General features: G+C 34.5%; 1 protein-coding gene across 2 annotated transcripts in view; it reads left to right on the forward strand.

The window, feature by feature from the left end:
* The window catches only part of SMARCA5 (SWI/SNF related, matrix associated, actin dependent regulator of chromatin, subfamily a, member 5), a 38,389-nt gene extending 23,837 nt beyond the window's left edge, over positions 1-14,552 (forward strand). For both annotated transcript variants that reach the window (XM_049632217.1, XM_049632218.1), the window contains 13 exons: positions 747-868; positions 950-1,102; positions 2,292-2,424; positions 5,016-5,164; positions 5,570-5,689; positions 6,484-6,594; positions 7,499-7,612; positions 7,714-7,836; positions 8,563-8,695; positions 9,284-9,402; positions 9,827-10,039; positions 12,506-12,613; positions 13,290-14,552. In XM_049632217.1, coding sequence (XP_049488174.1) covers positions 747-868; positions 950-1,102; positions 2,292-2,424; positions 5,016-5,164; positions 5,570-5,689; positions 6,484-6,594; positions 7,499-7,612; positions 7,714-7,836; positions 8,563-8,695; positions 9,284-9,402; positions 9,827-10,039; positions 12,506-12,613; positions 13,290-13,355 — 1,664 coding nt within the window. In that variant the 3' untranslated portion in view covers positions 13,356-14,552. The remainder of the gene's footprint in view (positions 1-746; positions 869-949; positions 1,103-2,291; positions 2,425-5,015; positions 5,165-5,569; positions 5,690-6,483; positions 6,595-7,498; positions 7,613-7,713; positions 7,837-8,562; positions 8,696-9,283; positions 9,403-9,826; positions 10,040-12,505; positions 12,614-13,289) is intronic.
* Positions 14,553-15,093: the final 541 nt, after the last annotated feature.

Genomic DNA, 15,093 nt, shown 5'->3' on the forward strand with positions numbered 1-15,093 from the left:
ACTTGGTAGGAATACTCAGATATTAATGTAAGCTGTATTAAACCCTGTAAGAAAAATGGGGGCCTACTGAACATCCTTAGTATTTCAGGTGTAAGAAGGTGAGACAACAGCAGATTATTGGCGTCAGCTTCCAAAACAAGATAATTTTATAATCATTTTTTATAATGATCCCTTGATCTTCATACATTCCACTGAAGGCATTGTGCAGCTGGCTGAAAAAATGGAAGGCAGTTGGATAACTTGAATCATGGCATAAGTGAAGGATGACCAATGGTAGATGTAGATGTGAGGCCACATTTATATTCTAGTCTTTTGATCTGGATTTGGGTCTTTAGAACCACAAGGAGATGGTTTTGAATGTGTTAGGGGATGTTTGGGGCCATCATGTGGGAGAATTACAGTGGTGGTGATGGAAAGTTATTTTTAAATGTATGTGGAATAAAAAGAATGGTTCTCTCAGCCTTGGGATGGCAAGACCTCCCATGCCAGAACAGATAACCCTTTTCTGTTTACTTTAGTGTGTTGTACAGATTTTCCCCTTTTTCATTTGTGCCACAATGGGAAAAATGTGGAAATGACTGACTTGGGTAAATAAATAATGTGTAGTTTTCTTCTTATGACCAACTAGGTAACTTGGAATTAAGGGGGGGTAATTGGTTAGTCTTAGTTTTGGTTAGCCTTAAATTTTTAAATAATTTTTTTTACTTTTGAAGCTTCTGAAAATAGGATATTCTGTTTGCTAACAGGTTCACGGGTACTAATCTTCAGTCAGATGACAAGGGTATTGGATATTTTGGAAGATTATTGCATGTGGAGAAATTATGAGTACTGTAGATTGGATGGGCAGACACCCCATGATGAGAGACAAGTAAGTAAAACCCAAGGAGGGAAGGTAAAAAATAATCAGATAAAACAATTTCCTGACTTTTTTTTTATTTTATATCTATAGGAGTCCATCAATGCATACAATGAACCAAACAGCACAAAGTTTGTTTTCATGTTAAGTACACGTGCTGGTGGTCTTGGCATTAATCTTGCTACTGCTGATGTAGTAATTTTGTATGATTCAGATTGGAATCCCCAAGTAGATCTCCAGGCTATGGTAAGAGATGTTCCATGCTTAACATTTTCATTGGCGCAAGATAATAGTCTACAACTGTCAGTGATTTAAACCCAGTAGCATTTTATTTTTCTCTGACTTAATAATTCAGTGAGGGTATTTTATAGATCTTTCATCTAAAGCAGGATATTTCTGTCTTTATAGCTTTGCCATATCTTAGGACCTTGGAGTCCAGCTATATCCTGTCTATACTGATGACAGAAGGGGTATGACAGAGAGCTGAGGATTGCCTAGGAAATTTTTTCTGAGTCAGACCTGAAAGTGTTCCCACATTCATTGGCCAGCACTCAATCACATAGCATAACTGGGTTGCAAGAGAATTGATAAATGATAGTATAGTTGTGCCTTGGGGGGAAAGGGAAACAGGTTTGGTGAGCTACAAACCTCCCCGTTTGGGAGTGTGGGAGTACTTTGGCTAGATCAGGAAGATCATTTTTAGGTTGAGAAAATTTGTGATTTGTAGATAAATACGAAAACTTACGAATTCTTAAGTTTGGTACCATTAATGACCCATAATGTTGTTGACCATAACTCATGTTGGTTGCTTTTATCCTATACTATTTATAGGGTAGATGGGGAATGTTGATCAATTAGAAATAAGGGATGTTTTATAAAAATGTGTTTGTTGAACTTAACAGGAGTTAAACAGAAATGGAATTTAAATTAATTTGACTACTTATATGTAGTTAATTGGGTTATATTGTTGTGGAGTTCTTTTATTCATGTTACTTCTTTTCCTAATTAAGCAATGAAAATTTATATATGATTTAGGTGGAAAGGCAATTTGAATGTAAACATAAAAATAGATTTAGGAAAGATTTTTATTATCCAACCTAAAAATTATAATTTTTTTTTGTTTTAGCTAGAGACGTGAATTTTATGTCAGTATAACCTAGTAAAAGTAACCAGGTAGTTTCTCACAGATTTAGCATCTGATGTATTCCATACCTCTTAAAAGTTTCCCTTGTGAGATAACCAATTAATCTTATTGAAATGGAGAATCTTTGAGAATCTAAAAAATATTAATCTAATAGAAATCTATTTTTAGAGTAGTTTTGTTACCTTAAAAACGGTTTCATTCTTGAGAATATTTTATTTGCCAGTGTGCATAATCAGATGTTATTTATGTGAATTTTTAACTGTATTCAAAGTAACATAGTAATTTACCTAGGACCGGGCACATAGAATTGGACAAACCAAGACAGTCCGAGTGTTCCGCTTTATAACTGATAATACTGTGGAAGAAAGAATAGTGGAACGTGCTGAGATGAAACTCAGACTGGATTCAATAGTCATTCAACAAGGTGAGCCTTAGAACTTTGAAAAATTTACCAAGTTGGATTGACACATTTGCTTCCTAGATTTTTTAGGAGGTTCTTGTTATTGAGCACCTATGGAATCAAGCTAGCAGCCTGGACAGTATGTATATTCCAGAGAAAAGTGAGCTTTAGTTTTATTAAGATTGGTTTGGGCTCAGGAAGGTTGAAGTTTGCATGTTGACTTTGTCAGTTAGCAGTTTTTTTATACCATCTGAGCCTATTTTCTCATCTGTTAGATGGGGATAATGGCAATACTGTTTAGGACTATTAAGGATTAAAGGAGATAATGCATATAAAAAACCCAGCATTTAGTGTGGTACACATTAAATAGAGCTGTGGTGAGTATGATTTACGTGTACTAATAAGCACTCTATTAATTACTCTGGGGTAAAATGAAGAAATACAAATGAAACTCAAAGAATCTGATGTTATTCTTTTTTCTAGTCTGCCAGCTATTTACTGAACAGCCACCAGATGCCAGGCATTGTTCTTATTGCTGAGAATACAGTGGTGAATGAAAGCAACAAGTGTGTTTACTTCCATAGAGTTTATAATTTAGTGAGAGGGTGGGTGATGTAATGTAATGTTACAATGTAATGTTTATTACATTAATGTAAATAGGACTAGAGGGTAAGAGTGGGATTTTATTTTGGGCTGATTGAAGAGAGTGAAGTTCTTGTGCCAGATTAGCTTTTTAAGGAAGACATTTACATTTTCATGGAGCTATATCACAGTAAGGTTGGTGATGGGATGTGTAACACGGAAAAATAGGGGGGAAAACCTCATTAACCTTGGAATCACATTGGTTTCTTTCCTTCTCAAATTTGCATTATGAGCATGTACTTTTTATCTGTCTATAAAGCCCAGAGATACACTGGTTAATACTGCTCACTGATGATTCCATGTTACCTGTCTTCGTTTTGTCAACCAGCTTTTAATTTTCATGTGAGTAAGGGACTGTTACATTTCTTTGATATCCCATTAATGCCAGCCATAGTGTTAGTCATGTCTCTGCAGATGTGGCAATAAATGATGGCTTATTAACTGTTTTTATTAATAATTACTATCATGTGCTTGCTTTGTGCCAAGCAAGGTGCTAAATTGCATCCATTACTTCCTGTAGTCTTCATGCCAGCTTGAGGTTGGCATAAGTAGAGGCAAGTCACTAGTTTACCATTCGTATAGCTAGGAGGTGACTCATCGAGGACCAAGAACTATATTAACTATTAGAGTGAAGTGTTTAATTATGAAAGTCTCTGGGGCCTGCCCAACAGTGAGTTTTCTCATGGGTAATGTAATGGCTACTTCTTTTTTTCCCCCCCTCACATTCTTCATCCATGTTTTTAGAAAAACACCTGCCTTGTGTTGTTTTTAATTCTCATCTTTGAAACACTTTTTAAAAAAGATTAAAAATTAGTTGACAAGTCAGCTCAGAAAAGCTGTTTGAGTTTTTTAGTTGGGTTTATTGTGGGGGAGGGTGTCAAATTTTGGAGCACATTTTGTGCTAATAGCTTTACAGGAATTAGTCAAACAGCAAGCCTCAGGTGTATACTTTTGTATTACTATCTCGTGGAGTAAGGAACATAATTAAAAATATAAGAAACCATAGAACACTTTATGTCTGAATAGCTCCCTCCTGTCCAATAGGGAAGTAGTTTTAATAAGGCTAAGAACATTTTGATAGTGAGATAGCTTTCAGTCCAAAGAAACAAGTTCTGTAGGTCTATCCTAACTTTGTAACTCATAGATGTTTGTGCATTCTGTTAGGGATCCAGAGCCATGATACATAAGCATTTAAGATCTGAGAGAACAACTTGGATCTTTATTCAATTATTACAAGTTGATTGGAATACAAAACTTGACGCTTGTATGTTGTATGTGAATGGCCCTTCTGGGTGAAAGTAATTCTTTTTGTATTTTGGCTTGTTTTGTTTTGATGCCTGCATTTTTTAATACAGTTACAGTATTGGCCAGATTCCTACCAACTGAAGATCTTAATTTTCTTATGTTGAATTTGTTCTACAATCAAAAAATACTTTCAAGAGTTTCAGTTCTTAAAATTAGGAAATTTTCAGAAATTGATGTATGTTTCAGACCTTAGATAAAGTTTGGCAATGTAAAAAGTTTTTTAGTACTTCACTTTTTTTTTTTATTTTTTTATTTTTTATTTTTCTAGGTAGAAAAAGGTGATTGGGGAGTTAATATTAATGCTTTTCTGCTTATCAGAAATTTCTTGTGTTTATAATCTCATCTGTTGATACTTAAAAACCTCGCTAATTTGATTTTCAAAAATCCCAAATTGCTTTTATTCAGCCCATATAAGAATATTTTATTGAGATGGTATACAGTAGGCTTCATTATGTAATAGATAAACTTTAGAATATTTCAAAGCTTACAGCTACGAATTTGGCATTATGTGAAAATGAAAATTATCAGAAATGAATAAACAGAAATGATTGATGCTTGAGGCAGAATACATGGTATTACATCTAACATTTAAAATACCAAGTTTCCAGTAAAATATAGTTTAACATTATATAACATGTGTTTTGTTTGTTTTTGTTTTTTATTTCCAGGAAGGCTTGTGGATCAGAATCTGAACAAAATTGGGAAAGATGAAATGCTTCAAATGATTAGACATGGGGCAACACATGTATTTGCTTCAAAGGAAAGTGAGATTACGGATGAGGATATTGATGGTATTTTGGAAAGAGGTGCAAAGAAGGTGAGGTACAGATTAAATGACAATGTTTTTATTTTTTTAAGTTATTTATTTTAAGAGAGAGATGCACAAGCAGGGGAGGGGCAGAGAGAGAGGGAGAGAAAATTCCAAGTAGGCTCCACGCTGTCAGTACAAAGCTGGACATGGGGCTTGAACTCACAAACTGAGATCACGACCTGAGCCGAAATCAAGAGTCAGACCCTTAACCAGTTGAGCCACTCAGGCACCCCTAAATGTGATAATGTTTTTAATATATAAACTGTTTTAAATCAGAACTGTTTGAGGAAGTACTTGTTAATGTGAACCATAAAAAGAAGCTTTTGTGTACTGTAAAGCCTAATTTTGACTACAATTCTTCTGGGTTTTTGTTTTTTTTTTTTTTTGTCTCTAATCTGTTTTTTTCCCTAGACTGCAGAGATGAATGAAAAGCTCTCCAAGATGGGTGAAAGCTCCCTTAGAAACTTCACAATGGATACAGAGTCGAGTGTTTATAACTTTGAAGGAGAGGATTATAGAGAAAAACAAAAGGTAATTTTGAAAGACATTTTGGTTACTTGAACACTTTATTTTACTTGAAACTTGCAATTTTAAGTGTTAGGTGTAATGCCTTGTAAATTTGTCTCAAAGCAGTCATTTCTGTATATTCACATCTAAATTATTTTCAGTTAGTAATCTCTGAAATGTTTTAAAAATTTAATGAGGCTTACTGTATATACTATTATAGTTGAAATATGGGGTGATTATAGTTTGGAATCTTTGAAAATTAAAATAATTGGCAAAGAAATTTGTCACAACCTTACTAGATTTTTTTTTTTTTTTTTAACAGAATTGGCTGGTAATTAAAGGGAAAAACTTCCTAATTCCTTAAACAATACTTGTTTGTATTGTAGAGAAATTTAAAAATACCTACAGGTTGGAAGAAAAAAAGAATTCTACTCACTGTTTTTTTCTGTTAACATTTAGGCCTGTATATCCTCTGAATGTTTTCTGGGCTAAGTACACACCTACATTTTTCTCCTAGTTTGGGTTGTAGCACATTCTGTAATTTTTTTCCCCCTACCTGATAGAATGTTCTTCATTTTATCAAGAGGTACTTACTGTGTATATATGTTATTTACTGGACACTGTCCCATGTATTGATTACATAGTTTTGAGCAAAGTAGCATAGTTCCTATCCTCCTAGAGCTTATAGTCCAGCATTTTACGAATGTCTTTCCATTACAAACAAGAGTTGTATTGTACACAGTAAGAGTTGCATTCATATAAGATTTGTGACCGTATATAATAAAAATAGGTAATATGAATTATTTCCCATACACTAGATAGCATTCACAGAGTGGATTGAACCACCAAAACGAGAAAGAAAAGCCAACTATGCTGTTGATGCCTATTTTAGGGAAGCTCTTCGTGTCAGTGAACCTAAAGCACCCAAGGTGAGTTGACAGAGCAATAAAACATTTAAAAATACCGGAAATGTAATTTTTTTCTTATATTCTTGCAGTAAAATCAGATTGAGAATTAGGTATTTTTGTCGCTTCTTACAGTGTATTTCCTTCAGTTTTTGTTAAGAAATTTTCTAAAAATTAGTTGTGAATGTATGCATTTAAAATTTGATTAATGTTCTAAAAATAGAACTACCCTATGACCCAGCAGTTGCACTACTAGGCATTTATCCAAGGGATACAGGTGTGCTCTTTCGAAGGGATACATGCACCCGCATGTTTATAGCAGCACTATCAACAATAGCCAAAGTTTGGAAAGAGCCCAAATGTCCATCGATGGATGAATGGATAAAGAAGGTGTGGTATATATATACAATGGAGTATTACTCGGCAATCAAAAAGAATGAAATCTTGCCATTTGCAACTACATGGATGGAACTGGAGGGTATTATGCTGAGTGACATTAGAGAAAAACAAAAATCATATGACTTCATTCACATGAGGACTTTAAGAGACAAAACAGATGACTGTAAGGGAAGGGAAACAAAAATAATACAAAAACAGGGAGAGGGACAAAACAGAAGAGACTCATAAATATGGAGAACATAAATATGGAGGGTTACGGGAGGGGTTGTGGAAGGTGGGATAGGCTAAATGGGTAAGGGGCCCTAAGGAATCTACTCCTGAAATTGTTGCACTGTATGCTAACTAATTTGGATATAAACTTTTAAAAATAAAAAGTAAAATTTAAAAAAAAATAAAAAATTTGATTAATGTTCAATGTTAATAATTGATCAGTTGCTTAGAGAATTGGCTGTCATGGTGTATGGAAACGGGAAGGTTACCATTAATTAAAACAGGTTTTTTAAATGAACAATGCTGTTTTTGTCTGTAGGCTCCTCGACCTCCGAAACAACCTAACGTTCAGGATTTCCAGTTCTTTCCTCCGCGTTTATTTGAATTATTGGAAAAAGAAATTCTGTATTACAGAAAAACTATTGGGTACAAGGTAATGGGAGTAACACTTTGATCATAACTAATCTGGTTTGTTCTTAACAAACGGTATATAGCAGTATTTTTTTTCATGGTTGGATTATTTTTTTTTTTTAGGTGCCTCGAAATCCTGACCTACCAAATGCAGCACAGGCACAAAAAGAAGAACAGCTTAAGATTGATGAAGCTGAACCCCTTAATGATGAAGAGTTAGAGGAAAAAGAGAAGCTTCTAACACAGGTATAGTCTTCAATCAACATAAAACTTAATAACTATCATTTTGTAAGGTACTGTGTTTAGGTTGTGTTGGGGTATACAAAGTACAAGTCTTCTTTAAAAAATGGAGTAATTGGAGATGATAAAGCATGCTACATTTTGATTGTCATGAGTTGTTGAGGTAGTTTAGAAGAGGAGAGATTTGTACCAGCCTTGGTAGAGTGGATAACCTTTTGATCACCTTTCTTTCAGTATTCTCATTTTCTTTTCCTATGAATCTTCCACACTGGTATTAAGTTACTATTCTCAAACACAAGTTTCTACTTAACAACCATTAGGGTTTAATCAGGGTCTTTCAGAATCTGGCCTTACTGTAGGCCAGTATCTGGCCTACTTTTGAAGCTCTGTTTTTCTTCTGTTTTCCCACTTGTTATGTCTTTGCTCTTTGCTATATGTTTTTCATTCCTTTTTGCAAAGTCCTGCTAATCCTCAGCACTCAGCAAAAAGGTCACCTTTGCATGCAGCATTCCTTAGTCTCTTCCACTCAGATTTAATTGCTTGGTTATATAAGCAATATATGACATATTGCTAAAAATGCACATCTGTGTGTATGAAAAGTTACCACTTTAAAAACTTAAAAACAAGGAGTAGTTGAAAATTTACCAATTTTTCTTAAGTGTTACAGAAAAGTGTAGTAGTGTCTTATCCATGTTCAGTGTGTGTTAATATTTTGTTTCTGCTGCTTTGAAGGGATTTACCAATTGGAATAAGAGAGATTTTAACCAGTTTATCAAAGCTAATGAGAAGTGGGGTCGTGATGATATTGAAAATATTGCAAGAGAAGTAGAAGGAAAAACTCCAGAAGAAGTTATTGAATATTCAGGTAATTTTCTTATTATTTTAATAGATACAAGAATGTTCTCAGGTTCTTTGGAGAGCTGTTGGGGAGGTTTAGTTTTTTTGTGTTTTTAAAAAATCAAGTTAGGTCTTTTAAAAAATCAATTTAGAAAATGTCCTTTAAAAAAAAAAAGATACTTTTATTTTTTACCCTAGTGAACTGGCTATAGCCAAGAAAATAATAGGGTACTGAATACACTGAATAATTGTGCTTTCATTTTATTTTTCTCTGTAATGACTCAAGTATTATATGCCTCTGTTTCCTGAAGTCAATTGGATTGTCATATCAATAGGTCTGGTTGTGCTGTGATGAGTCTGCTTAGGATTCAATAATAGAAATTTAAGAGTTGGGAGATACTTAAATCATCCAGCTCATCTTTTTTTTTTTTTTTTTTTTTTTTTTTACAGTTAAGAAAATTAAATAATTGACTTATTTACTTTGTAGTATTAGATACGAGAGAAATGGAAATATTTCTTAATCCTTAGCAAGTTAAATAAATGAGAGCATTTGTGAGAAATTATTTATATCTTACCCCTTCCTCCATCTGTCCCATCTGTCCATCTTTTTTACCAGCTGTATTCTGGGAAAGATGCAATGAACTCCAGGACATAGAGAAGATTATGGCTCAGATTGAAAGGGGAGAGGCAAGAATTCAAAGAAGAATTAGTATCAAAAAAGCACTTGACACGAAGGTACTTTGTGTATTAATAAATCTGGCAGTCAGTAATATAACTTCTCCCTGAGAATATGCGAGTTAAAGTAACTTTTTAAAAGGAAATGAAATGATGGTTTCAAATGTAAATTTTCTTCAAAGAACAACATTCAAATGAAGTCTCAACAGAATTTACCTTAGTACTTCAGTTGATGGATCTTGGTCAGCAACCCTATGATTTTGCTCTTTCCTACATAGTATCAGAAAGTCTCAGCCTATATTTCTCTTTAGAATAATAAAGACTATAAGGTTGTTTCACAACAAAGGTTATATAACGTAGTTGAGATGCTTTGGGTAGAAAATTCTGATTTGGAACATAACATTTTTAGCTAATTTTACTAATGTTGATTTGAAATATGTATTATACAGGATTTATATAATATTATAAAATTTAACTTTGATAGATTGGACGGTACAAAGCACCTTTTCATCAGCTGAGAATATCGTATGGTACTAACAAAGGAAAAAACTATACTGAAGAAGAGGATCGTTTTCTAATCTGTATGCTTCACAAACTTGGATTCGACAAAGAAAACGTTTATGATGAATTACGACAGTGTATTCGCAACTCTCCTCAGTTCAGATTTGACTGGTTTTTGAAGTCCAGAACTGCAATGGTGAGTGCTTGGGCCTTTTTGTGTAACGTAGCAAACCATTCAGAGTAAGTATTGCTTAATAGGTAAAATTGTGGTTTCATTCCATCTTTGGAGTACATTGTAGTTACAGTATTGTAAGTATTAGAGGTTAAATCAGATCATGAGAAAACAGTTATCTATAGTTAAAAAGCTGTTATGGAGGGGTGCCTGGGTGGCTCAGTCGGTTGAGCATCTGACTTCAGCTCCGGTCATGTTCTCGCAGTTTGTGAGTTCAAGCCCTGTGTCGGGCTCTGTGCTGACAGCTCAGAGCCTGGAGCCTGTTTCAGATTCTGTGTCCCCCCCCACTCTCTCTCTGCCCCACCCCTGCTTGTGCTCTGTCTTTCAAAAATGAATAAACATTAAAAAAAATTAAACTGTTATCATGGATAACTTAAAAAATTTCCTGGTTCTATCCTTTAGTATCACATATCTTGTAACATCACCACGTCTGATAAGCGCTAGTTTTTGATATTATTAATCAGGTTCTAAATGGGAAGCATCACCATCAGTTCCACCTTTTGAATGTGATGATCATAATTTAAAACTTGACTTGTTCAGAAAATTTTGGTTTTTTTTTTTTTTTTTAATGTTTATTTATTTTTGAGACAGAGACAGAGCATGAACGGGGGAGGGTCAGAGAGAGAGAGGGAGACACAGAATCCGAAACAGGCTCCAGGCTCTGAGCTGTCAGCACAGAGCCCGATGTGGGGCTCGAACTCACGGACCGCGAGATTGTGACCTGAGCCGAAGTCGGCCGCCTAACCGACTGAGCCACCCAGGCGCCCCGAAAATTTTGGTTTTCTAAGTGAACATTTTTTTAAATTTTATTTTTTAAAATTTGCATCCAAATTAGCATATGGTACAACAATGATTTCAAGAGTAGATTCCCTAGTGCCCCTTACCCATTTAGCCCCCCTCCCACAACCCCTGTAGTAACCCTGTTTGTTCTCCATATTTATGAGTCTCTTCTGTTTTGTCCCCCTTCCCGGTTTTTATATTTTTCTTTCCCTTATGTTCATCTGTTTTGTCTCTTAAAGTCCTCATATGAGTGAAGTCATATTTTTGTCTTTCTCTAATTTCACTTAGCATAATACACTCCAGTTCCATCCACGTGGTTGCAAATGGCAAGATTTCATCCCTTTTCATTGCTGAGTAATACTCCATTGTGTGTATGTATATATCCATATACATACATGTATACCACATCTTTATCCATTCATCCATCGATGGACATTTGGGCTCTTTCCATACTTTGGCTGTTGTTGATAGTGCTGCTATAAACATGGGGGTGCATGTGTCCCTTCAAAACAGCACACTTGTATCCCATGGATAAATGCCTAGTGGTGCAACTGCTGGGTTGTAGGGTAGTTCTATTTTTAGTTTTTTGAGGAACCTCCATACTGTTTTCGGCTGCACCAGCTTGCATTCCCATAAATGAACACATTTCTATAAAGAAAGAACTTGTACTTAGGCCTCTGCCCATTTGAATGTTGAGTCTGGATTATTTTATTTTTTTGTTTTTGTTTTTTTTTAATTTTTTTTAATCTTTATTATTGAGAGACAGGGAGACACAGAGCGTGAGCAGGGGAGGGGTAGAGAGAGGGGGAGACACAGAATCTGAAGTAGGCTCCAGGCTCTGAGCTGTCAGCACAGAGCCCTACGCGGGGCTCAAACTCACAAACTGCGATATCATGACCTGAGCCGAAGTCGGTCGCTTAACCAACTGAGCCACCCAGGCGCCCCGAGTCTGGATTATTTTAAAAAGCTGTTTTTGATAAGTAAGTTCCTAAAGTTATAATTCAGGAAAGTTGGGCTTCAGCGAATTAATTCCTCTTTTTATTGTGCATTTTACTGCTTCTGAGCTTTTAACTTCCGTCTTGTTTTATTTAGGATGAAAATGCTAAAAATGTTCTGTAGTTTTAGGTTTGGGATATACAGGGATAAGCAAAATTTAAACATCTTTCATAGTAAGATTTCTCTCAGCGTATTTATGTTGTCACTCTTTAAGATGGAGGATGGTGCACAGTCTTTTCGTGTTTGACCTCTGAAGGGTTATTTTTCATTAAGGGCATCTTCTTGTCTTGTGTATCTTTGTTTGGGAAACGTTGCACTATAAATGCATTATAAATATAATTAAAGAGTGATTCAGTTGCTGTTAGGTCTGTTTTATACATTTTATCTATGGGGGGTGCATAAATGATTTTATATTACATTAAAACATTACAATTTTCTTTTTATTTTAGGGAGTGCGTGAGGGGGGGGGAGAGGGAGAAAGAATCTCAAGCAGGTTCCGTGCTAAGCATAGAGCCCGACCCTGAGCTGAAATCAAGAGTTGGACACTCAACTGAGCCACTCAGGCGCCCCAAAACATTATAGCTTTATAACTTGGGTATCACGAAAACAATGGAAAATACATATTTACCATATAAATTTATTTTTACAATTCAGGAACTCCAGAGGAGGTGTAACACCTTAATTACCTTGATTGAAAGAGAAAACATGGAACTAGAAGAAAAAGAGAAGGCAGAGAAAAAGAAGAGAGGACCAAAACCTTCTGTAAGTATTTATGAATATGTAAATAACATTCTTAGAAGACTTTTCTTTGTAAGAATTTGAACATTAGCTATCATTGAGGTGTTAGTCCTTTTTTTTTTCTTTTTTTAAGTAAGCTGCTTTTATGCATTCTGTGGGTAATCGGATGGTAGTTCATAATTTGGGCATTCATGAAAACCTAGGAAGGCATGTCCTGTGAATGCCAGGAGCTTACAGTTGACATTGAGGAGTACAAGTTACAATTTTAGAATATGTAAACTTCCAAGGTTTGGCTTATTGTCCCAGTGATATCTTAGCACTGTGAATACAGATATTTTAAGAGAAAAAAATGTCATATTTTTATTTAGATGTAATAATTTAAAAATTCATGAATAAGTGAATGCCTCTAATGTCCTTGGTATTTATGTAACTTCATAAAGTAATTAGTACTGCTTTCTTTTGGTAGGGCATGTTATACTGGTTTGATGTGTTGACTCACTATTGCTTATTGTAAATCATTTCATTAGCAATAAAATTTGTGTTAGTAAAGTGAGTAGATAAGACTATTTGGAGTATTAAGATTATAATAGGTAAGAAAGGCTAAATACATATTACTATGTAGCAGTTATTAAAGTAAAAATAGTCTAGGTTTTACCTTTGTTGTCTTGTGCTGAAAAGCAATCCTTCTGTTCATTTGTAGACACAGAAACGTAAAATGGATGGAGCACCTGATGGTCGAGGAAGAAAAAAGAAGCTGAAACTATGAATACATATTTGTTTCATAATCACTAACTTTAAACCAGTAGTTCGTTAATTTACGGGTCTTCATAAGATGTACTGTACAATGCTCAATTGTTATGTCATTCAAAGACATCAGGTTCATCTGTTTACTGAGCTAGAAACATAGTATGTAGTTTCACTTTTTTAAATGCAACAGCTGTGCTGAAATTTTTTTTATCATTAACACTTGAAGTAATAAAACAGGCTTCATTTATTAATAAATGTTTCATTTGATTTATTTTTCTATTATAGTTTCATTTGTGAAGATTGTGACTTTTTGTTTATCAGCTATGATTTCTACACTCAAAGCTTAAAAAAAGAAGCTTAAAAAAACAAGCAAACAACTAAAATTGCAGATAACAAACATTTGTCCCTTTGGTCTTAGTTGTGTAATTGTTTTAATTCACTTTGCCTTTGCAGAAATTTGGGTATCTTTGTAGTGCGATATGGAGTCTCATCTGGGAAGATTATGTAAATTGCATTCTCCTTGATTATTATATGGGTAGAATGGAAAAAAAAGGCAAGACAAATTATCCTTAAATTCTATGCATATTTCTGTTATGCTTTGTGTCTGTAGTTGGTTCTGAGGTGTGAATATGCCCTATTCTGTTGGAAGACTGGCCTTTTAGTTGTATAGCCAAAGACATTTAGTATTTTCTGGTTCCGTAATGTGTTATTGTACCATTTTGTAAAAGGAATATTATTTTTACTGTTTGGTAAATGTTTTGACATACTACCTTCTTGAAGCAGCCACAACTTAGAAAGAATGTCAAAACTAAGGTGATAGTTTTTTTTAAAAAGACCCAGCCAAAATAAGGTATGAATTTGTCATACTGTTAAATTGAAATCGGTAACAAAATGTGTCCCCTTCCAGTTTACCTTTTTTGAGTTTTTAGAGTGAAAATTTTATATTTTAAAATAATTTCTAAGTGTGAATGGCAAGATTGAGTATAATACCAGTGTTTATTTTCTCTGAACAGACTTGATAAACTGGAGACCCTGAAGCAGGATTTACCCAAATTGTAGTGTCAGGATTTTAGCTGTACCAGAGGCCTTTATGTGCTACACATAATTTGTATAAAGTTTTATATGTGCAAATTGGGTACATAAACAGTTCTCCATTTTTCTAAGGGAATGCAATAAATGTAGCATCGTGAATAAATATAACTTTTATAATCCTTAAGTGGTCTTTTCTTTCCATTTCTTCAATTTTCTCATTTGATTTTTACCTTTTTTCCTTAGGACATTATCTCTTTCCTTTAGATTTCTTCTAAAATTCCTAAAATTTTCTTCTAAATTTCTTCTAAAATTCCTATCACTTGTCATCTGCCCACACATTGAGATTTTTATTTTCAGTGTTGATTTTTTAAAGTATTACTAATACTGCTCACTTTCCCAAAATGTGGAATTGTTGCTATCGGTGTCCAGCAAAATTCAGTGTCTAAGACAAGCTGTAGAGTAATTTGAGTTTGTGTTCCCCTCCAGATTGACCTCATTTTAACCTTGGGTTCTGAAAACAGTTTTGGGTCTTATGTACACAAAACTTGAGGAATGATCGCTCTTTTCATGAAACAAGTCACCATTAAGCGTGGGAGCCTCATTTTTGAAGAAATACTTAGAAAAATATAAGGCTAAAGGTAACTGTTGAAAGTCACCAAAGACAAGTTTTCAAGAGGAAGAGAAACAGCCTAATAGCATCTGGCGCTAATGGGTTAGGGATGGGA

This window comes from Panthera uncia, chromosome B1, assembly GCF_023721935.1.
Source record: "Panthera uncia isolate 11264 chromosome B1, Puncia_PCG_1.0, whole genome shotgun sequence".
In the NCBI taxonomy this organism is placed as follows: domain Eukaryota; kingdom Metazoa; phylum Chordata; class Mammalia; order Carnivora; family Felidae; genus Panthera; species Panthera uncia.